This window comes from Haplochromis burtoni, unplaced genomic scaffold (assembly GCF_018398535.1).
Source record: "Haplochromis burtoni strain Fernald_Lab_line unplaced genomic scaffold, NCSU_Asbu1 Contig_10, whole genome shotgun sequence".
In the NCBI taxonomy this organism is placed as follows: domain Eukaryota; kingdom Metazoa; phylum Chordata; class Actinopteri; order Cichliformes; family Cichlidae; genus Haplochromis; species Haplochromis burtoni.
In genome coordinates this window covers 4,413,628-4,436,827 of record NW_024582371.1, presented here as the reverse complement: position 1 = coordinate 4,436,827, position 23,200 = coordinate 4,413,628, and the positions used below count along the sequence as shown (strand labels likewise).

General features: G+C 39.5%; 3 protein-coding genes across 6 annotated transcripts; 2 read left to right on the top strand and 1 right to left on the bottom strand.

Annotated features, from left to right (window-relative positions):
• Positions 1–4,219: 4,219 nt before the first annotated feature.
• hmgxb3 (HMG box domain containing 3) lies at positions 4,220–18,074 on the bottom strand. 4 transcript variants are annotated; one of them, XM_014333272.2, is made up of 22 exons: positions 17,877–18,074; positions 17,165–17,178; positions 16,924–17,075; positions 16,628–16,802; positions 14,988–15,494; positions 14,762–14,869; positions 14,517–14,651; positions 14,186–14,430; positions 12,988–13,097; positions 12,820–12,900; positions 12,536–12,618; positions 12,324–12,431; positions 12,069–12,209; positions 11,528–11,835; positions 10,741–10,868; positions 9,168–9,299; positions 8,892–9,076; positions 8,543–8,765; positions 6,705–6,838; positions 6,372–6,491; positions 5,968–6,177; positions 4,220–5,841 (listed from the first exon to the last, which is right to left on the bottom strand). In XM_014333272.2, the coding sequence occupies exons 3-22, from the start codon at positions 17,061–17,063 to the stop codon at positions 5,248–5,250; spliced, it is 3,867 nt and encodes a 1,288-aa protein (XP_014188758.1). In that variant the 5' UTR covers positions 17,064–17,075; positions 17,165–17,178; positions 17,877–18,074; the 3' UTR covers positions 4,220–5,247. The 4 variants fall into 4 exon arrangements, with proteins under 4 accessions (XP_014188758.1, XP_014188757.1, XP_014188756.1 ...); XM_014333271.2 differs by having other exon boundaries at positions 17,165–18,074; XM_014333270.2 differs by lacking the exon at positions 17,165–17,178.
• A 141-nt stretch (positions 18,075–18,215) lies between these two features.
• On the top strand, positions 18,216–21,410 carry LOC121811813 (SLC35A4 upstream open reading frame protein-like). Its single transcript, XM_042213252.1, has 3 exons — positions 18,216–18,606; positions 18,949–19,047; positions 21,118–21,410. Exons 1-3 carry the CDS (start codon positions 18,592–18,594, stop codon positions 21,313–21,315), a joined length of 312 nt encoding a protein of 103 aa, XP_042069186.1. The 5' UTR covers positions 18,216–18,591; the 3' UTR covers positions 21,316–21,410.
• Positions 21,411–21,564: 154 nt separating this feature from the next.
• slc35a4 (solute carrier family 35 member A4) lies at positions 21,565–23,200 on the top strand. Its single transcript, XM_005921131.3, has one exon. It carries the CDS (start codon positions 21,839–21,841, stop codon positions 22,814–22,816), a length of 978 nt encoding a protein of 325 aa, XP_005921193.1. The 5' UTR covers positions 21,565–21,838; the 3' UTR covers positions 22,817–23,200.

Below are 23,200 nucleotides of genomic sequence, written 5' to 3'. Positions count from 1 at the left end.
TTCATGCCTTGATTACAACAGGAAGTTCATGCGCGTAATGAGGTTCATAATTTGCTGGAAAAAATTGCGGCAATTTTTCTACACAGTCACCCATTTTCTCAGAATTAACTGGATAATTTATTGACAGGGTGTTATTTAAAAAAAAATGAAGCAGACTTAATATCTGTTGATTCCAAGTGTCAAATTTGAATTTTATAGTTTTTCATTGTAATTTTAAATGTGATACTCAAAGAGATCTCAGTGTGAAGAACGACATCATTATACTGGAAAAAAAATGAAGAGAAAGAGTAAAAGGTTTAGGAGTGTCCAAAGCAACAGGAATGAATGCAATGACCAGCTCAGCAACACCAACAGGCCTGAAAGACCTCAGAGGACAACTCAAGTGCATGAAGATCTTCACAACATCTAACTAAAGGAAGTCCTGAGTCAGAAGAAGTCACATTGTTTTCAAGCTCTGCTATTATGAGGGGAAATAGAGGTTTTACACCAACATACAGTATACTTAAAAAAGTTTAAGGTCGAGATATATTTGTTCGTTCATTTTTTAATTGCACTTTCATGAACTTTAACGTCTAATGTGTTAACTGTGCCTGTAGAGTTTGACATTTCACGCTTTTTATTCTTGCAGTTTCTCTGACCTTGGGGTGAACTGACTCTTGGGAATACTGCCAACTGTTTTAAAGCTTCTTTTTTTTCATGATCTTTCTCACTGTAGAATGATGAACTTCAAATTGGTCCCAGATTACAATTATAATCATTCTCTGATGAATAGCAACAGCTGCTCCTTTAACATCATTGCTGAAGTCTAAAGCCTGATGTCCTTAATGGCATTGCGTTAACACTTGAATGTGTCAACCAAGCCAATACTTTTATAAAAGTGCTCACACTAATGCTAATGAGGTGAATCAGGTGCATCTGATCATCAGCACCTTACTGCTAATAAATAAATAAATAAATAAATGAATAATAAATAAATTAAATGAATGTAAATTTTTTAAAAAGACAATAAAGGTCAGGTTATACCAGGGGTGTCAAACACAAGTTCCTGGGGCCAGAATCGGCCCGGCAAAGGCTCCGATCTAGCCCCCTGGATAACTTTGGAAAATGTGAGGGAAGGCGTTAATTTTGGACTTCTAACTACATTTATGTATATGTAATATCTTATACAGCTTTGGATATTTATTTAAAAAAAAAAAAACTTCCTCATGGCTTCCTCAAACTTCCTCATATTACATTAAAGTAATTTTGTAATAGATAAAAAAGGAAATCACAAAAAAGTTCATTTTTTTCCCCAGAAATCTATCGAAATGTGTGTTTTTTAATGAATCCATAATAATAATACTAAAAAATTAATTCACATTATCTGTGAATTAACAAAATCTTTCAATTTTATAGTTTCTGGGCATTCTTGAAAATAAGCTAGCACAACTTTTTTCTGTAATTTTATACATTTATTTCTTGCAATTTAACTCCAAAGAGTCATGCAGATGGAGGTCATTTACTTCAGCAGCATTTCTTTATCATGCAGGGAAAAAAAATATATGGTTGAACTTGCACTTCTTTTTCTAATGTTAAAGAGGACATGAAACACTACACATATCGAGGCTAACACACATTGTGGAGCGCTGCTCTCAAAAACTGAAATAGTTGTAAGTAAGTAAGTAAGTACAAGTAAACTTTATTTATTAAGCACTTTTCACAGACAGACAATCACAAAGCGCTGTACACAAATATTAAAATATTAAAATAAACAATAAAATCAATAGACATTATATACAATGTAAAAGATCAAATGTAAATAATGTAAAAAATATAAAATATGTAGATCAACAAAAGGTTTGTTTGAACAGAAGAGTTTTTAACTGTTTTTTAAAAGAATCCACAGAGTCAAGCAAACGTAATTGTAGTGGTAAACTGTTCCACAGCCTTGGTGCAACAGACTGAAAGGCTCTGTCCCCTTTTGTCTTCAGTCGTGTACGGGGAACAACTAAGAGACTCTGAGTCTGTGAGCGGAGATGACGAGCAGCAGTGTATTTTAAAAGAAGCTTGGATAAGTAATCTGGAGCCTGGCCATTTAGTGCTCTGTATGTTAAAACAAGAATTTTAAAGCGAATTCTAAACTCTATTGGGAGCCAATGTAAAGAATATAAGATGGGAGTGATGTGAACACGCTTGGTAGAGCGAGTTAGTAGTCTGGCTGCTGCGTTTTGTATTGTCTGGAGGCGAGAGAGAGATGATTTATCCAAGCTAGTAAACAGGGAATTACAGTAATCTAAGCGTGATGACACAAATGCATGAATGAGTTTTTCCAGTTCAGCTGAGGAAACCATATGTCGCAGTTTAGATATGTTTCTTAAATGATAGAAACAGGAACGAGACAAAGATTTTACATGAGAGTCAAGGCTCAGAGAAGAGTCAAATATTACTCCAAGATTTCGAATATTTGACTTGACAGATGGACAGAAAGAGGCAAGAACCTGACTGATTTTAGAATGTAGCTCAGGAGGAGCTATGATCATGGTCTCAGTCTTGTTAGTATTTAGAACGAGGTAGTTGCTTGAAAGCCAATCAGAAACCTCGGTTAAGCACTGGACTAGGGTGGACAGCCTATCCAGCTGATGAGGCTTAAAGGACATATGGAGCTGAATGTCATCAGCATAAAAATGATAAGACAGGTTGCTAAAAGATTGAATGATACCAGCTAAAGGAAGCATATAAAAAGTTGTAACACTGTCTGTGACACTGGATTGAAGAAATGCTTAAGTGGTTAAAGTGTAAGATTTGAGAGCATGTGTAGCACCTTCTTATGCCTGTATAAAACATTATGTCACTGGGATGGTCTGTTGGTTGTTGCCGCTAATACATTTAAATTAGTTTATTTTAGCTAATTAGTGACAGAATTGTTGTAACGTTTGGGTTAGTACGGAGCATCTATTCAGTTACTGAAGGCAAATCATCTCAAGGTAGAAGACAGAATTTGTTGATGTCCATGGATTCTAGAGTTAAGGTAGTTATTCACTACAAAGGATTTTCAAGTAAATTCACAACTTTTTTAAACCCCTTCAATTAAAGCTGAATGCTTGCCGTCTAATTGTATACTTAATATTTGATTAAAAATCCAGTGTTGCAAAAAAACAACAGAAACTTGCTTTTTTTCCCTTCACATCTATTCTATTCTAATCATCTAATTATATATTAATTAATCATAATTATATATTAATTCATTAATCCCCCAAAGTACACCCAACATTGACTGAATTAATAACTTAATTAGTAATTTGCTTACTTGTAAACCTCTCTTCATTTCCTCAAGCAATGAATGATGTCAGAAACTATATCCTGGAGCTGTTTCACTTCTTTTACCTTTGTGGGACTTCAAAAACCATCCTGATGTTTGCAGCCCTCTTTCATGTGATGACTTCTTGTAATTCTGAATGTCAGTGTTGCTTGTGGGTGGCTTTGATGTAGAACTGAGTAAGGAAACTTCACAGACAACAGATTTACAGTAGCAGACATTAAACCGTTACAAAGTTTTAGATTTCCTGTTGTCAAGTCTAAGTTTATCAGTTTATACACATGTTATTTATACACAGTGTTGGGGAGTAACGGAATACATGTACCGCCGTTACGTATTTAAAATACAAAATATGAGTAACTGTATTCCGTTACAGTTACCGTTTAAAAAGGTGGTATTCAGAATACAGTTACTTTGTTGAAATAAATGGATTACACTGCGGTACTTTCCTGTTTCAATTTGTCGCGGGTCAGGACTGTTTGGGTTTTGTTTGACAGCTAGTTCTGTTGTTCCAGGCGGCAGCGTTACGGTTGCCATGGTTACAGGGCGACGCTCTCTCTCCCTCTCTGCGACTGTGTTTCCTGGGTGAGAGAGCGCCTTTTCGTTGTTGTTGTTGTTGTTGTGCTAAGCTAACAGGCAGAATGCTACAAGCATAGCTCTAAAGAATGTAGCATCATGGGCAGTGTAGTCCGTGCTGCAGGGAGAATGGACTGCCATACACGTTATGGGTCTGTGAGCGCGAGGAGGGAGAAAAAGGGGAGTGGAAAGGTACGAGTTGTCATCGAGGAAAAACGGGAGCTGGAAGCATGTAAATATAATAATAACCACTTCAGCCAAGAAGAGTGCCTGACGAGTCCAGTTGTAAGTAAGCTATTAAGACTCGACTGTACACCGTGTTCGTGTTTTCCTCCGAAAACAATAAGTTCCGTTGGAGCAGTCTTTCAACGCCTCTCTCTGTCTCTCGCAAGAAAAGTTGACTCACACATTTATTTGTGACAGAGGCAGTTTAATTTACAGACTACTTTTGCATATTACCACTATACACGGCTGCTTCGGTGCCACTTGATCAACAGGTGTCCCTACTAACAACTCTGCAGCCCCAATACTTCCATAGAGATTCTGTTCATCCATTGTTCATTTTAACTGCCAGGCAAAGTCTACGTTATCTTTATCAACACCAGAAAAAATGAAAAAAAAAAACAACTAATACTTCACATAGACAGATATATTACATATCTTTTATGCAGCTGTTTCTTTAAAGGTTGGCTACTTCACTTGATTCAACCCAACTCATTCAGTGTGGCACAAATTAAAGCAAAAACTACCAACAAGGGTCTATCACCACATTATCATATATTACAATTAACATTTTATAATCGCTTCCCAAAATAAACATCAGTCCAAAAGGCAGCGGGTGGCAGTTGAGAGGTAAGAGTGTAAAAATGTAAAGCAGGAACGCCAAAGGGTTATAAATATACCAAATAATTCAAAGCTAAATATTTACTTTCATGTTTGAAGTCGTAGCTGAGTGAATAAAACCCTGCTTACATTCTTTCAGTCAGAGGAAAGCACTCATTTATGAGCAGGACTCAAGGTTACTTACATACATTACATATATGTTCTGTTCTTTTTTCAATCTTTATTTCCTGTTGCTAAAAAAACATATATATATACATAGGTTACATTCATTTAGTCAACTGAGAAGGACAGCTTTGACATTTCATTACCATCAATCTGATCTACTTGTTCTCACACTTAAACATCTCTAAAACTGTTTCAACAACTTGATACAAGATCACCATCTTAAAAATACTACTATTGTCAGGGTTAACCCTACAATCACTACAATCACTAGTAGAACTTGCATGTTTCTAAATTTTTGCAGCCATTATACATTCAGTCCACCTCCCTGCCTGCTTGCTCACATATCTCGCTTTCTAAGCCAAATTAGCTTATTCATCCAGAACAACCTCAAACGTCTCTATTCCTTCCTCCTGTGCCTGTCCCTCCACCCCACTTCCTTCATCTTCCTCTCCATCCGTTTTTATCTGCGCCACTCCCAGTCGGTACAGAGAATCCCTGATCACGACCTCTCCAGGCTGGCAGGCCTTTACAACTTGACTGATCTGCTGGCTCACGATGTCTCTGCTGGTGAGAAAATCCACCAGACGGTTGTACAGGTAATAATAAGCTGTGTTGTTGAAAACAATAGGTTGTTTCAGCGCACGGCTCACAGAAGGAACGCTAGAAGAACTTTCTGTGGAGTCACTCTTGAGTGTATCTGACTGTTCTTTATCCGGAGCACTCTTGTCATCTTCCTCGCCCTTCTCCATCTCTATCTCACCTACCAGGCTAACATAGGGCTCGAGGTCTTTGCAGATGACCATAGAATGATGTTCTGGAGCAGCAGGCTTCTGGGTTTCCTGTGGAGGATGAACCAGCCAGCAGGAAGAGGACTTGGTGATGGGGTGGACCTGCTGGTTCTCTGCTCCGGAGGACAGGTCAGCACTGTACAGCTGGTCCTGGAGCTCCGGACATGACACGAGCTAAAGAAGACAAAGGACAGTTTGTCTGAGGAAGGCACCACACAGAGTGTTTACCTCGTAACTTTTGAATGCAAACTACTATAATAACAGCTTATTTCAATCACACTAAACACTGGAATCACACACCACTGGTTTTTCAAAAGGGTCAGAGAAGCAGCCTTGATTTCTGCCCCACATTTGTTTCGCCAGCTGTGGGTACTGCAGGTCAGTGCAAAGGGCCACCTGACGAGCACTGTCACAAACATAGACTGGAGGCCAGTAGCGAGATGACAGCAGCAGATCAACATGGTCACGAGCCGTCTCTCCTTTCACCAAGTACTTAGACGCGCACATGACCTGGGCACAGGCATCACAGAGAAAACAATTATACTTTTTAAAGTGTGTAAAATCACTTTTGTTTGTTACTTCTTTAAAATACTTTGGTGTGTTTGCGCCAAATGACACTTGCAGATGGATGCATGTGATACAAGTTGATCCATTTAATTCATTTGTTTTGACACATCTGGATAACATCTGGCTGCTGTTTTTACCTTGTGGGGGCAGACTTTGGACAGCTTGCCAGCAGTGAGGTGTGCAGGGGGTTGTGTGGCAGTGGAGAGGCCGCTATGAACGACTGCGTACAAGGAGATCAGAGAGGCCAGCAGCTCATTCTAATTCATTCAAATGGAGACAGAAAGCAGGGTTTTATTATTACAAACTCTCACACAAATATGAGAAAATGAACGAATTAACAAAGCAAATTAATGATCAAGAAAACAGATTTTTGAAGATTTTGCTTCGTAAGTAGTAAATTTAGTTCCAGTTCCAGTTATATAGTAGGAAAAAAGTGACACACACACACACACACACACACACACACGTACCTTAGTGGAACCTGGGGCGATGTTTGCCCCACAGCAGTCCAGGACTTTTCTCAACTCGTCCTCAGTGTGATCTTCAATTTTGTCGAGTCTCAGCTGACTGTCGTGAATGAGGCGTACCAAAACTGATGGATCTCCTGAAGCACATGATGAACAATGCTGTCTTAAAAAATGGCTACATCCCTACTCCATCATCTTAAAGCAAGTTAACATATATTTCAGATCCACACTACTCCAACTTTTGCAAATGCTGCCTTCAGTTTTCATTTGAAATCTGTAGGTCTGTATTCAAGTCTGGCGAGACAAAACTGAGACTTTCCAAAATGATGATGCAGACAACCTTGATTTCTTCTCAGTCATATACAGTCACTAGTAACATTATTAGATACATTTTCCTAGTACTGGGTTGGACTTTATTGTCCAAATGGTGACAGATTCAACAAAGTGCTGGAAACATTCCTCAGAGATTTTAGTCCATACTGACATGAATGATGTGACTCTCCGGTTCAACCACATCCCAGAGGTGCTCTATCACACTGAGATTTTTTACTGCTAAGGCCATTTGAGTGCAGTGAACTCACTGTCATGTTCAATAAAGATGTTTAAGATGATTTGAGCTTTTTGACATGGTATGCTATACATTAGAAGATGGGTACACTGGATGGATCCATGCTTCCATGTTGTTTATGTCAGATTCTCACCCTAAAATCTAAACGTGGCAGCAAAAGTCCAGACTCCTCAGACCAGTCTTCTGTGGTCTAATTGTAGCCTTGGTTTCCTGTTGTTAACTAACAGGCATGAAAACCATGTGCTCTCCTACTAAAGTGGCCCATCTGCTCACATTCACTCCTGCATTCACACCTATGGGCAATTTGGATTAACCAATTAACCTATCCCCACTAACTGCATGTCTTTGGACTGTGGGAGGAAGCCGGAGTACCCGGAGGGAACCCACGCAAACACGGGGAGAACCTGCAAACTTCACACAGAAAGACCCCGGCCTGATGGTGGAATTGAACAGGACCTTCTTGCTGTGCGGCAAGATGATGATGATGGATTTTTCCTCTTCTTCAAATTATTCTCTGTAAACCATCTCTGTGAGATGCTGTTGTTTGGGAAAATCCCAGTACATTACCAGTTTGCAAATTACCACCCCACGTGGCAACAATGCCCCAGTCAAAGTCACTTAAATCATAATTCTAATGATGTGTTTGATCTTCAGCAGGTTGTCTTGGCCACGTCTACATGCTTAAATGCATCGAGTTGCTGTCATATGATTGGTTTAGACATGTATTAATGACCAGTTGAACCAGTATATCTAATAAAGTGGCCAGTGAGGGTATATTAAGCTCAAATATTATGGCTAGGCTACCTGTGAGATTTCATAGTTTTATTTTTTTTTTTTGCAATGACTTCTTCTAGCAGTGGATACCGCTCTAATACCCGTTACTAAATCACCATATTGGTGCAACAATCCCCTAATCTATGTTCTCCCGCCGCTCCTGTGGTTCTGTAACATTTCCATGTTATCGGCAGTCCGAGTAAAGAAATCCTTGATCTCACTTTTAGTATGTTTTTAATCCTCCGTTTCCTGTTTACAGCATCTTACGCACATACAGTGCACATGAATGGTCATGTGAGATGTGTTTACTACAAAACTATTTTTTTTAAACACTATTACGCATTTATGTTCTTTTAGCCTTAAAAATCTCCATTATATTTGCTTGAATATAGTACTTATAGCACTAGAATTTAATCACTGGAACATCGGACACCCCTTAATAAAAATGATTTATGCATGTGGAGATTAAAATCAGCAGTAATTTACAGGAAGAACATACCCGAGGACTGCTCAGGGTGTGGCAAGACCTTGTCCTTCTCTGTGTTGATAACAGTGGGGCTCCTCATCAAAGGTGGAATGAAGGGAGCAATTATGGAAGCATCTACCCGTGTGATAGGGATGTCTGTGGGGAAAGCTGCTTGCTCAATAGCCTCACTCTCCATGGTCAGCCAGAAGTCATCCACATGTACCTCATCTGACACTGAAAACTCAGGCCAGGTAAACTGCAGAAAGGTCACAAGAGGACACAACAAAAGAGCACACAGTCAAACACATATCTAAACAAAGCAGCCATTGCCAAAACAAAAGTTATGTGGCATTAATTACAGTTGTTATCACCAAACTCTCACTTCTACATTCTTGAGCTCCAGGACATTGTTTGTGTGTCTCTGTGCAATTTCTATCTTTGGAGCAACGCCGCAAATTCCACAGATCATATCGTTGTAATCTCGTACGGTGAGGCACTCAAAGGCCCAGTAGCCACTCAGGAGAAGCTCTTGAATTTGAGATGATTCATCTGGATTAAGAGAATGGACTGGGGACCAAAACCAAAGGAGAAAACAGACTGTCAAAGCCATTTTTAAAAATGTAGACCCTTACAAACTGAGTGTAACAGAGGATTTTACCAGGATGACTGGGGACGTGGTCCACTATAGTCTTGGCTGCCTGATAGGGTGACTGGCCTAGTTTGATGCTGGCCCTGATCTTCAGAAAGAGGTCGATGCTCACCAGCAGTCTGTTCCCAATGTTGAACAGACCTGTTAGAATAAAGAAAGATTCATCAACTTGACGCCAGAGAATATGGCTACAGGCTAAACCACACCTTATAAAAAAGATTCCTCAGTAAGAGCTGTTTATATCCACTCAATGCTTTTGGCATGAATACACAAGGAAAATATTGTTTCTCCATGGTCAGCCAGAAGTCATCAACATCATCAACAACCCCATCTGATACTTTGACCATATTGAGGCAGGTTGAAACGTTAACCTGTCCTTATATTATTAAAGGTTAGTATGGAGCTGAAAGACGATGACAACAGTTTTTGAAAATACTGATAGATTTGCATTCACTGGAGTCTTATATGCTATATAAAAGGCTTTTAACCAATCAGTAAAATAATTGCTGCAACTGGTAAATGCAACATTTTACTGCAGAAGCTGACCTTTAAGGGCACTTTTTGAAGAAGAGCTATTCCAGGGCAGGTACCGATGGAGTTAACATTTGAACAAGCACCAATTTCTTTTTTGAAAAAGGAGTGACTGATGAGTAGCAAGGCTAAAAGTAGTGGACTGCTGTCTTTTCTAACATTTTAAGCAAACAGAATTGCAGCACCCTTCTTAGTTTTACTGTTTTGGTCTCACAGAGCCACCGTTACTCATAATAACATTGCTGTTTTGGTAACACTGGAATTTCCATCACGACTGAAGACTTTGCCAACTTATTTTCTGTCCAGTGTACTAAAAACTGGATAAGTCAAATTGGGAGCATGGGCCTATAAATGTACAGATGTTGTCAGAAGTTTACATACAGCATAAATGTCATGGTAGTTTGGGGTATTGTTGATTTTTTAGCTGTTTTTCAGGGTGTAATGATTGTGAAGCATACATCTTTAACAACTTTAGAAAACAAGAACTGGTGCATAGGATTGAATTTATTTTTAATTTTCTCTAATCCACATAGAGTCAAAGGTTTTATGCATTTTAAGCATAAGGTTAGTTCATTCATTTTTAAAAATGTTTAAGCTGGGGCTTTAGGAAGACCATTCCAGAAGTCTAATGTCAGCTTGTTTTATCCTTTCAAAACCAGTTTTGATGTTGTTTGGGATCACCAGCGAGAATTTAATAGGCTTTGGCCTCATCACGTTAAAAAACACAGTAGAACCTCAGCACCACTTATTGAAAGATTTAGATGAGTCTGTGTATGTTTTTGACCCTGTCTGGATTAGAGAAAATCCAGAATAAATTCAGAACCAATACTTCTTTGAAAAAGAACAGTTCAAATAAATAATTAAAATTACCATGGCATTCATGCCTATGATAACTGAATGTAAATTTCTGGTCATTACTACGTATGTGCCAGCTTGTGCCTACTGAGAGCTTCTGCAGACAAAAGGTAGCCAGTCTCCTGAAGAATCTTTATTTAATTCAAACAAATCCCATAATTATATGTGCAATATACCTTCAATTGGCTCTGCTTACCTGGATGAAGGTCAGTGAAGCTGTGCAGGGCCAGACACTGAACATTGAGACAAACCTTGAGCTGCAGAGAGACTGTCTGCATTAGAGTTTCAGTGAGCAGCCAGCAGTTCTCCTGTCCTGCAACAGTGCTAAAATGTACAGATACAGATAATGTAAGATACCAGATATTACAATAATAACTTTTTTAGCATTTTTCAAAACACAGAGTTACAAAGTGCTTAACAGTTTGAATAAAAGCCACAGAGTGATGATAACCACACAGAAACAAAATCAACCATATACGGTCAGACACTCATTCCAACATACAAGCAAATAGTTGCAAATTACGGTCAAAGTCAAGGGGGAAAATATTAAGGGAAAGCTAACCTATAAAAATAACTTTTCAGCAGTTAAAACCAGTAACAGTGAAGTTGACCTGATGAGTGTGGAAGGCTAATCCACAGTTTAGATGCAACAACCTCAAATGCACAATCACCTCTATTTTTAAAACCCTGGTTTAAGGATCGGAGAGGCCGGCTGCAGTGACGAGGTTTCAGAAGCTCTGCTATTTAAGCAGAGGTCAGAATTTTAAAGTGGATTCTCAAATTCACTGAAAGCCAGTGAAGGAATCAGAGAATAGGTGTAATATGTGACTGCTGACTAGTTTTTGTAAGCAGCCTTGCTGCTGTCCTGCTGTAACTGGGGGTTAGATATGGAGGACTGGGAGACACGTGAAAAGTGAACTACAATAATCAAGGTGGGAGAATACTAAAGATATTAAAACTAATCTTGTCATGCATCTTCTTACCTCTGATCACCTTTGAAGAGAGGGTAGTTACACAGGCCACAGTGAGTAGCTGCTGACTCGTAGTACTGAGGCCACCTAGACTGAAGCATGGTCTCTGCCTCGGCGCTGTTTTCCTGCTCCTGATCAGCCACTTGAACAAAGACAACCTGGAAAGTGTTGAGCTCCTGGATGAGGGTTAATGTTTCCTGAAGCTCAGTCTCATTCTCAGGAATCTGCAAAGAGCTGCGCAGCAGCTGCACCGTATTTTGACGCTGGATGTCTTTTTGGGCAGGACTAAGGGGATTGTATGGATACAGCAGAGTCTCAGACTGAAAAGGGGAAATTAAGAAATCAATGGAGACAAATGGATCCGTATTGAAAAATACAAAAATGTTGGTTTTAAAGTAAAAGTAAAGCATTTAATACATTTGTGTTAAGAAGTTGCTATAGGTTTCTGCAATAATTATAGTGAAGACAAGTAAACGAAAGTGTTACAGCTGTAACAGCACCTTACAGCACCTGCACTTTGGAGAAAAATTGGAGGAAGGAAGGTTTTGTGTACCTTTGTTGCCTTGGCATTCTTCTGGGTCAGCTCGCAGCCACATTTCGGGCACACTGCAGGTTTGTGCCTGTTCTTATAAATATAGTCGCAAGATGGGTTCTTACACCGACCCCTGCCTCGTGCTGTGGACAGTCCCAAATCCTTAAAGAATAAAGAAGTAAATTACCTAAATATCAACAAACAAGCAATATAGAGGGACAAAAGTACAGGTTTGTACACAATTACAGCAAAATAAACTGCAAAGAAGATACTCACAAAACTGGAAACTGTTTGCTGTTTGAAAGGCACAACTGACAGGATATTCACTCTCCTGTCAGTCAGAGAAGACGTGGGCTGGCCTCTGTCAGCTGCGCCCGGAAAATCCTATGGAAATGCATGCAGACAGTTAGAAAGAAGAATTAACTCTGCTGTTTTGCAGTTCTGTGTGAGGTTTTTCTCTGTGTGTGTAACCATATGTATGTGTTAACCTGGTTAGCTGTGGTCGTTGGGACAGCGTGGCCGAGCTGCTTTAAAGTGCTGGGTTTGAGACCTGAGAAACTCTCTGGTGGCACTGTGGTTAAAAAAGAACCACATCAACTGAGAGCTAAAACCTCAGAAAATACAGTCACATCGAGACACTTCATGATAAAATTGGTCTGCATGTGTCAAGAACAAGTACAGAGCATACATGTAATAAAACCAGACAGAAGCCACAAATGTGGAAATTGCACAGAATGAAGAATAATTAGAAATACAGTCAAATGATCATTACCATTCGGTGAATTATTGTTGTGTGAATACTGACATTTCTCTTTGTCAGGTGGAACAGTTATGATCTGAAACACAGCACGACCTAAAACACAAACACATATGTTGACGCTGTAAGAGCCCAATTAAACACAGGCACCAAAACATTACTGCTGGCTCTGTTTCATTTCACCTGTGTTGTAGCAGGCAGGAAGGATGGGCCTCACAGGCCTCTTCTGCACAGTGGTACTGCTCTTTTCCTGGCCTTGGATTGAGGCACTTTTAGGATTGTCTTTCACTTGTCTAGAAATAAAAGAGTAAGTATGTCAAGTCAGATACAGCCTAGTGTCAAAACACAGAGGGCAGCAGGCAGCTGTTTTAACAGCACAAAGAGGAAATGAGTATAATTCAACTTCATCCACATTTTCAAAATGGCCTTTTTTTCCACACATTTTTGGCAGTTCTTGTACAGTAAGTTAAAAGAGAAAAAAACAAGATAAGTGTGCATTTTTAAAAATAAACAAATTCACTAATGCACATACAGTGCTGTGAAAAAGCATTGAGCCACCTCAAATTTCTTGACATTTGGTAGGAAAATGACAAATATGGGCATACAATACAATACAAACAAATCTACAAATACAGGTACATGCCACTGATTTTAGTGCCTTTTTATGCTTCAGTTATTCTGATATTATTGTTACATGGCTTAACAAATATTAAAAAAAATTCAAGTAGAAGATTAAAATGAGTTAACGAAAAATGTTGATAGTCCTTCAGAAAGCCCTGAGAATTAATGCTCAAAATGACTTTGAACATTAAAAGAAAGTATTGAAGAAAAATGTAAATATAAATGACAGACTACAAGAAGCAATCTTGAGACTTTTGCATTGTACTTTTCATACTGCCTTCTGCAGCTAAAGCATAAAAGCTTCCATCTGTAAATAACCACCACTTAAACCATGTAATCCAGCGGTCCCCAACCCCCGGGCCTCGGACCGGTACCGGCCCGTGAGTCGTTTGGTACCGGGCCGCGAGAGTTGAGGCTCAGTGTGAAATGTATGGTTTTCAGGGTTTTTATCATTTTTCAGCGTTATTTTGTTATCGTTTTTATCGTTAACTCGGTTTTCCTGGGTCTTTTCACATGTGTTATGAATAAATCTTCTTTTTTTCGGTACCGGTACTAGTTTTATTTTGTTGTATTTTTCCACGACACCTTAAAGGCCGGCCCGTGAAAATGTTGTCGGGCATAAACCAGTCCGTGGCGCAAAAAAGGTTGGGGACCGCTGATGTAATCAACTTGCTTCTTTAAAAGAACGAACACACTTAATATCTGATTTAATGGCCTTGTGAACTCTCAGACAGTAATAATCTGCAGAAATGACACGCACCTTGTTTGAGCCGGTTGTTTGGTGCTGCTGCCCTCTTGTGGCAATCCAGCTGAACGAACAGGCTGCTTTCTGGCACGCCTCAGAACTTGTCCTTCTTTGTTGACTGCAGTAGTATTTATTTTGCTGACAGCAGCACCTGCCTTCTGAGTTGTTGGTTGTGTGGTTTGACAGCTTTTATTAGCTTTTTTTTTAGCTTTTTGTTGCAACTGCCTTGAAGCAGCTTGCTTCTCGTGTGACTTTTTTGCCTATTAAGAAAATGTCAGCCAAAACTAACTGATTAGAATCACAAGTAAATAGTGAATATTTTTTCTTAGGTTTCATTAACACTTACAGCAGGTATCCATTTACCACCCAAGTGGCTCCCACACTCGGGGCATGTTGGTGGCTTGTGGCGGGTAACGTAGACAAATGAACAGCCAGGATTCAGACACCTCCCTCGACCTCTCCGAGTGTATGTCTTCACAGACTGATGAGAAGAAGAAAATATGTAACTTCAGGTCTTTCAAGTCCTAAAAATTAAATGTGTACTCTTCCAGATACAAGATTTTTCTTTATTTGACTAATATGCATGCTTACCATTTTATATGAAGGTTTGACACTTTGCTCTATGCTTGCTCCAACAGGGACCATCACCACCGGGCCCACAGAGCTCACAGTTGCCAAAGACTTGGGCTCCAGTAGGTTCTAGGGTAAGGCAAGAAGTAAGCAAAATACATGTGCTGTTATTAAAATTAGGTGATTATATAAGTTAATGAATATCAGTCTACAACCTGGCAGAAGATGGAGGACATTTAGGTCGTACCTGGGTGGGTATGATGGCCACCACCTGTGTGGTTTCCCCCTGTGTTTGCCGCACCATCGATGCACTGTAACTACTACTGCCAGCTTTTGCCTCATTTCCTTTCAGTATGACCCGATTTGCCGTACAGTCACCAGAGCTCTGTGAGACACTGGAGTCTCCAGAAGCTGTTGCTTTCGGTGAGACAGAGGAGGAGGAAGAGGCGGGTGGAATTCCTTGGAGGGCAGGTGACACTACTGCTGTTTCCCCTGTTATTTCATCAACAACAATGGGGTGTTCAGAGAGTTCAACCTTACCAGCCAACCCTAAAGGTGTCAACCGGGCTTCTTGAATAAGGGAGACTGAGGGCAAGCCATTTTCAGGTGGATTCTCAGTAGACTCAATGCTGAGCTCTGATTGAGAGCTTCCCGGCTGGAGACTTGAGGAGCAGCCTTTGGACAATACAAAGTAACTGGTTCTTGGTAGGATTTTGCGGAAGCCTGGCAGATCTTTGGAGGGACTAACAGATGACTGAGGAAAAAGCACAATCGAGACATTTTTTATGGCCAAAAGAATTCATGATAAAGGAAATAAATTAATCTCACTGGAGGAAGGGCTTTTTAATCAGCTGTCTACCAGTGGCAATGTTTTTAAAAAGACGGGTTGACTTTGTGGAATAATGATTAATTTACTACTAGAGTGTCTACTAGTACAGTATTTATTATAATAAAAATACTTTTTACTGTTAAGTTTTTACTGAACTTTTTAACTCAGAGATGAGGGAAAATCTGGATGTTTTGTTCAGAAAACAGGAGTAATTTAAAATCTGAATCAGTTACCATAGTAACAAATTCTGACTCTTCACGTCCAGCTAAACACAGTTACAGTTGATATTTCAAAGAAGATAATGGAATGCATTTATTTGCTAAAGTTTAGGTATTCAATTCATATTTACCTGGAACATCAAAGTCCCAGGTAAATATTAATTGATGCTGCTGCCCTCTTGTGGCACTCCAGCCAACTAATAAATATTAGTTGACGACTGCCTTAACAAGCTGTTATCCTTGTAAGAGAAAGAGATCTAGCATATCTGTGGACATGCTAGATTTATTCTCAGATCTTCACTGAAAATGTTAACATTACTCACTGTTTAGAAGTTATAAAAAGTGACTGTTTTTCATGATGTGATTGGCTGCAGTGATGGGGCCCTCCTATTATATTTATAAAATCATATTCTACGATCATAGTAAGTCGTCCCTTGGAAATGACTTGTATACTTCTAAGGATGACTGCATGTTCACATATAACAAAAGTAAGGTTATGTACCTGCGTTTATGAAGGCTGCAGACATTTTTCAACGTTCTGACACTATTGTTCACTATGTAGGAATATATACATATTTTGAAAGATAGTCAAACACTATTGAGGAAGGTCTTAAATGTAAATTAAATCTTTTTTCCCATATATTGAACTAAGTATTTTTCTAATTTATTTGTAACAGACTCATATTGCCAGGTGAAAGTGCGCCAGTTTTGAATTCTAGCATAAGTGTTTAAGAAGGTTTAATCTACAGATTAATGGATTTAAATAATATGGTCTTCTCAGCTAATCCGATACGCTGGTTTGTTTACATTTAAAAAAAAAAAAATGAGACTGCAGCTTACTGTATCTATGCCCTCCTTCTCCAACTTGGCTTTTTCCAGGTAGTAGCTTTTCTCAGCCACGCTGAGTCGTTTCCAGCTCTCACTGATACGCTTGTTGATCTCAGACTGTGGCATATTAGAGACTCCGAGTTGCATAATCTGGTGAACATCAAAGTAGTATAGCAGATAGGCAGACCTAAGGCAGACAACACATTCCAAGTCTACAATTAGAACATGACATTTTTAAGACATCTTTAATGCCTTTGAAGCTCAGCCAGTGATGAACGAAGGGTTGAAAACCATTTTATTCATGTTACCTAGGCTTCTTAGGTTTCTCCACACTGTCATCTTGAGGTTTGCTCTTCCTCTTTTTAAAGGATGTGACCTCCATTTGGCTGTAGGCACTCTCCACCTCTTCTGTCACTTTAACAACCTCAAAAAGCTCCACTTTGTCCATGTTTCCAAAGATCTAGGACAAAAATGACACACAGCAGGGGATCCATGTTTGAACTGTCAAGAAGATGGAATTTATTGCAGGGGTGTTGTGTCAAAGCGTACCCATCTCCACTTCACTTCAAAAAGGGAAGCACCAAAAATAGAAGCATTTAGGCTTTATTTAACCAAGTAAAAGTCTCAGGGAGAATAAAGATCTCTTATTCGGTAGTTAACTTGCCAAGAGAGCAATAAAATAGTTGTAAATAAAAACACAAACGGTAAGAACAGACAAAAACACACATTAGACGAGTAAATACAATATCTCGTTCACATGCAGTAAATTCTAAAGCTCAAATTGGAAACAACTTGCAAATTTGTTTTTATGAAATTCCATGTTTGGACATCTTAGCTATTTCATGCCTAATAACACAATAACATGCAACTAAGGCACAAATCATTAGCGGGCACAATGTTTGAACAGTATGACAAGGGTGATTTTACATAGTAACTGCAGTGCTTTTGACATAAAGTTTATTTAACCTCCTTTCCTCGGATGATGAGAGGCAAGCAGAGGTGCTCATAAAGGCTATAACTAATGAAAAATAATACTAATAAAAGTACTGGAGTGTGACTAAAGGTTATTATTTGAATATATCGCTGCAAAAATGCCATGCACTTTTATCCACATTGCTCAGGGAGAGAGATACTAAACCAAACAAACATGTAAAAACCACCGCTCCTTCCTCGTTTTAAAGGTAGGTTTAATGGCGTGTGTTAATACTGCCCGCACGGTCAGTCAGTTATCCAATGAAATGCCTTCTTATTGAAGTCTTACCTACGACGGCCCAAGGTACTACAAACTACTCTGAACAACGTTTAGAAGTCGCCGAAAATGTCCATGCATTGTGTTACTATGCTAAGTAATGCTACGTGTTGCCTGTTCTTTACATTAGATAAAGAATTTCACGACGCCAGTAAAGGCGTAAAGTAGCCTCGTTGCTAGTCGTCTCATGAAAAAAGATGGCGGTTTGTTGCCATTGTCATTAACCAATCACATGCCAGAATGTATACATTAAACCAATCACGTAAGACGTTTTTGCCACGTGAAAGTGCAGTGTGCGTCCTACGGAGTAGTGCTTGTGGACACAAGCAAGCGCAATTGTTTTCCGGTTAAATGCCTCTAGAGGGGCTACAGTAGAATAACAGGGTAGAGAGTGGCTTTGAGTGGGATACATAAATCGGACGCATTTAAAAATTAAATATTCCCCATAAATCCCAAAGCCAAAGAAATGCATTTGAAAAGTTTAAATGACGTGCATCCTGACAATGATTTTCATAACTTTGCACGACAGCGATATGGAAGGGAAACTCCAAACTTTTTCTAACCGTACTTTCTCATACGCCTGCCAACAGCACCAAATTTCCATTTGTATAACTAACGTATTGCAAAGCATTGATTTCCAGGCTATACCAATCGAGCGAAAATCGAGCGGACAAACAGCTGCAGCACAGACTTATGAGCCGAATGCCGATTAACGCACCGAGCAAAAATGGCGGATGACAAGGTTAGTGAGAGTGTGGTCAGGCTTAATATGTTTATGTTGTGCGCTTCATCGTATGTTAGCGACTGCTAGGACAATAAAATATATTTTTCTGTTAACAGCGTTTATTTTGGCGTTTATTTTAACAGGGTAGGGATCACTTTTACATGAAATTGTTCGGCTTTAGTAGTACCGCTTGTAGCTGTGATAACTTCGACAGAAGTGTGGAGTTTGTTGGAAAAAAACAGATGTGCTCTTCGTAAAACCGCTGTAGACAAGTTTAGGCTGTCACCTGTCCTCGGGTAGATTAATTTCGAACTATCATATCATTTCTAATGGGAATTTGATTAACTGCTTTTATTACAGGATCCTCTGAAACAGTTAAGAGATCTAACACAGCTCAAAAATCAGCTGGATGAGATCCAGAGGCGAGTAGAGCACGAAGTATCTGCAGGAATTCCCCAGGTAAGTTATACAGGTGTCCCAGATAAGTGGTCAGTACCTTGAAGCACGTTCTCATTTTCTAATCTTGCTGTAGGAATATACAGTCGGTGGCCACTTTATAAGGTATATGATGCTATTACCGAGTTGGATCTTTTCTGTCTCCATTCTTTATGGCACAGATTAAACAAGCTACTGGAAACATTACTGACAGCTTTTTTTTTTTTCCCCATCTTGACATGTAAGCATCAGATTTGTTGATCAAATGTCACACCACGTCCCAAAGGTGCTCTATTCCATTGAGATCAGCTGACATTTAAGTGGCATGAACATATTGTGGCTTTCAAAAAACCAGTTTGACATGATTTGAGCTTTGTGACATCAGGTTTGAGATACTTTGTCTACCTGTAGGTAGATTTTGTCTGTAATAAGTCATCCATTCCCCACATTTTCATCAGAGACACAACAGATAAGTATAGTTCAAAATACCGAAAACAAAACTGACAATAATTTTGAGAACAAACAGCTTGTCGGACTGGGGGAACCCAAATAGGTGAGAACCGAAAGGAGCGTGTATAGAGGCGTGGTCCCGCTTCTGAAATTCCGATACTTAATCTCCAAGACAAGCTCACCTAGCACCAACAATCATGCCACATTCAAAGTTACTTAAAATCACCTTTCTTCCTTACGCTGATGCTCTGTTTGAACTTCATATATTTGTGTTCATGAGCAGTTGAGTGGGTATACCTAATAAAGTGACCGGAGAGTGTATATGATTGTAAATGTAAAGCATTTCCGTTAGCAGTTGTATTACGACCAGAGATGGGCAGTAACGCGTTACTTGTAACGCGTTACTGTAATCTGATTACTTTTTTCGAGTAACGAGTAAAGTAAGGGATTACTATTGCAAAAACGGTAATTAGATTACCGTTACTTTCCCGTAGGAACACTGCGTTACTGCGTTACTAAAACCGTGATTTCTTTGCGAGAATGTCTCACGACAGTGACGTAAGCGAGTGCGCCGTTAGTGACAACAGCTGTGTGCAGATCAACAATGGATCATATATCGACTTGTGGGAGAGAGTATGAGCGTGCAGCGTTTAAAGCGTGGAAGTACTGACCTTACTTTGAGTTTGATTCCATAAAAAGTGACAAAAACATTAGGTCCGTTGTGCGTGGGAAGAAAACTTCTTTTTACAGCGAAAAAAACCCCTAAACTTCCAAGCAAGCACCGAGTGCGCAACGACGTAATGGGAAATCACAGAGAAACTCGCGGATTCTTCAACTGACCGCGGCACACCTGCACCAGGGTAAACCTCCGCCTACCGCAGTCCTGCTTTACAGGTGAAAATAGAGCAACAGGACCGCTGAGTCTTTGACTTTATTTATTTTCTGCTGTGTTTTACTTGCATCTATTTGAAAGAGTGAGTGTAAACACAAAAAATATTTTATTTTATGTGCTGGAATGTGCAGAAAATAGGTTTAAATGTTAAACTAATTTATTCAACTCAGAGAATGTTGCATATAATTAAATTTTTGCTTGATGCATAAAGTTAAAAGATTAAAACTGATAAAACAAGTTAAAAAAGAGATTTTTTCCATTTGATTACATTTTGTATGATGGATTATGTAGAAAAAGTAGAATTGGGCTGAAAGATCTATCACTTTATCACCTCTTCAGGTTGTAAATCGTGTTTTTAAAAAGTAACTAAGTAACTAAGTAATTACTTATTTTCAAAAAAAACCCCTAAACTTCCAAGCAAGCACCGAGTGCGCAACGACGTAATGAGAAATTCACAGAGAAAGTCGCACGCAAGCAAGCACTCGGTGCTTGCTTGGAAGTTTAGGGGTTTTTTTTTGAAAATAGGTAATCAGTAAAGTAATGGGCTTACTTTTTTGGGAAGTAATCAGTAATTAGTTACTGATTACTTTTTTCAAGTAACTTGACCAACACTGATTACGACTGATGAATAAAAGTGAATACTGGTCACTCATTCAGACTAACGGAAGCTAAATTGTGATTGTGGTCTATGCAGAATATATATTTACCCTTAATGAAATATCTTCATTTGTGTATATTGTTTTGCCTTGTAGGGTGGTTCGGTGTTGGGATCGCCATTTTTGAAAGGCTTTTTGGCCGGTTATGTGGTGGCCAGACTACGTTCATCTGCCTTCCTGGGAGTACTGCTGGGAACAGTCACTGGCATGTATGCAGCGCAGAATTATCAAGTGCCCAACATTGAAAGGACCTTTAAGGAGTACATGAACAACTTGAAGAAAGGACCAAAGTAATCTGGGATGACTGTTTGTCTTTCCAGTGACTTTACAGAAGTACTACTCTTGGAGCTCCCGGCTCGTGATAGATCAGGACTTTTGCGTAGACTGGATTATGGATGTAAACATTTAACTCAAATTTTACTGGGGACTGAATTCTTGCTTCTTCTTTTTTTTCTTGCATTTTTGTTGTGAGGGAAGTTACATGCTACTGTTCCACTTGCATCTGTCCAATGTTAACCCTGACCTTGAGCCTTTAGATTTCATGACCTGTCTTAGTTTTGTTCCAGCTGTTTACACCTGTCAGATTTTGAAGTAGTCATATAAAAAAAAATTGAAAATATTTCCTACATCATTATTGTTCAGCTAAAACACGTAGCTACATAGAGAAATATCTATCTATTGTGCAATTACCATTTAAATGGCTGTAATTTGTTGCTTGTCATTTCAAAGTAACCTTAAGTGGGGGGGGTTGATGCACTTTAGCAAAGCTTGAGGTTCAGATTGTTGGAAAATAAGTATTTATTGTGTGTCATCGATTATGATTGTGATTGATAATGTGGGGCCCAGTCCCCCAGCAAGGATTAAGAGGCAGTTGGTGAAAAGAATTAGGTGGGGGTTTCTCCTGGGGCTTATGGTTCTCATCTATGGTTCTCATGCACCACTCATCACTCTCACTAAGGTAGATGGTAAAGTCCCTTTTAACTCTTCCTCATGTGTTGTAATGATTGAGTTAGCTAAACTGCTCATCTCTCTGATGACTCTTGTTCTCACTGGTGGTACATCAAACTTGTGTGCTTTTCCACGCCTTGCCTTCGTGGCCCCCTATGCAGTCCCTGCTATACTTTACGCCCTCAACAACAACCTGGTTGTTCTGATGCAGGCCTACATGGACCCAAGTTCATTCCAGGTACTGTCAAATCTTAAAATTGCCTCCACTGCCCTGCTTTACTCCCTCTGTTTGGGCAAGAGGTTCCGGCCTGCTCAGTGGTTAGGCCTGGGGCTCCTCATGTTTGCAGGCGTGTTCCACAGTTACAGTAACCTGGATTTGGAGGAACCTGAAAAGGGTGAAGCTGAGGAAGTTGAAAGGCTTCATATCACAGCCTGGGGGCTTTTCCTTGTGCTGGTGTACTGCTGTGTTTCAGGGCTGGCAGCAGTTTACACAGAGGGGATACTGAAGAGCCAGCAGCTTCCCCTGAGCCTACAGAACCTCTACCTCTATATATTTGGTGTGGTAATCAATGGACTGTCATCTTTTTCCTCTGCGGCAAGTGACAAAGGCTTTCTGGAAGGCTACTCGTGGGTGGTTTGGGTCATCATAGCAGGACAAGCAGCAAATGGACTCCTGATGTCTGTGGTTCTCAAACATGGCAGTGGGATCACCAGACTGTTTGTCATTTCCTGCTCCATGCTGGTTAATGCTCTGTTGTCTTGGTCCACCTTAGGTTTGCAGCTGACTGCTTTATTCCCAGTACCCGTTGCTATGATTGGATTGGCAGCTTACCTTTACTACAGATAGTGCAGTCTTTAATAAAAGAACCACCAGCACAGTTTGACCCCACAAAAGCTCTCAGTGGAAGCTACCTAAACTTTTGTTTTTTAGGGTTTTTTATTGCCTTATCTTCCACCTGAAACTTGAAACTCTTCTTTTTTTATTTGGATTCAACACGTGTTTGTGACCATATTACTCATACCTGTTAAGTCATGTTACCTAATTTGACTTTACGATTGTGTTACACTGCAGTAAATTCAGATCAAACAGTAAACAAATGTTATATGGAGTGAATTATTTCCGATGACTGCTGCTATTTTTTTCATTTTTTTATCACCTTCTCTGCCAAGAACAACATCAGAGATAAAGTGTTATGCAGTGTTTTAATAACCAATAAACTGTCAAAAAATA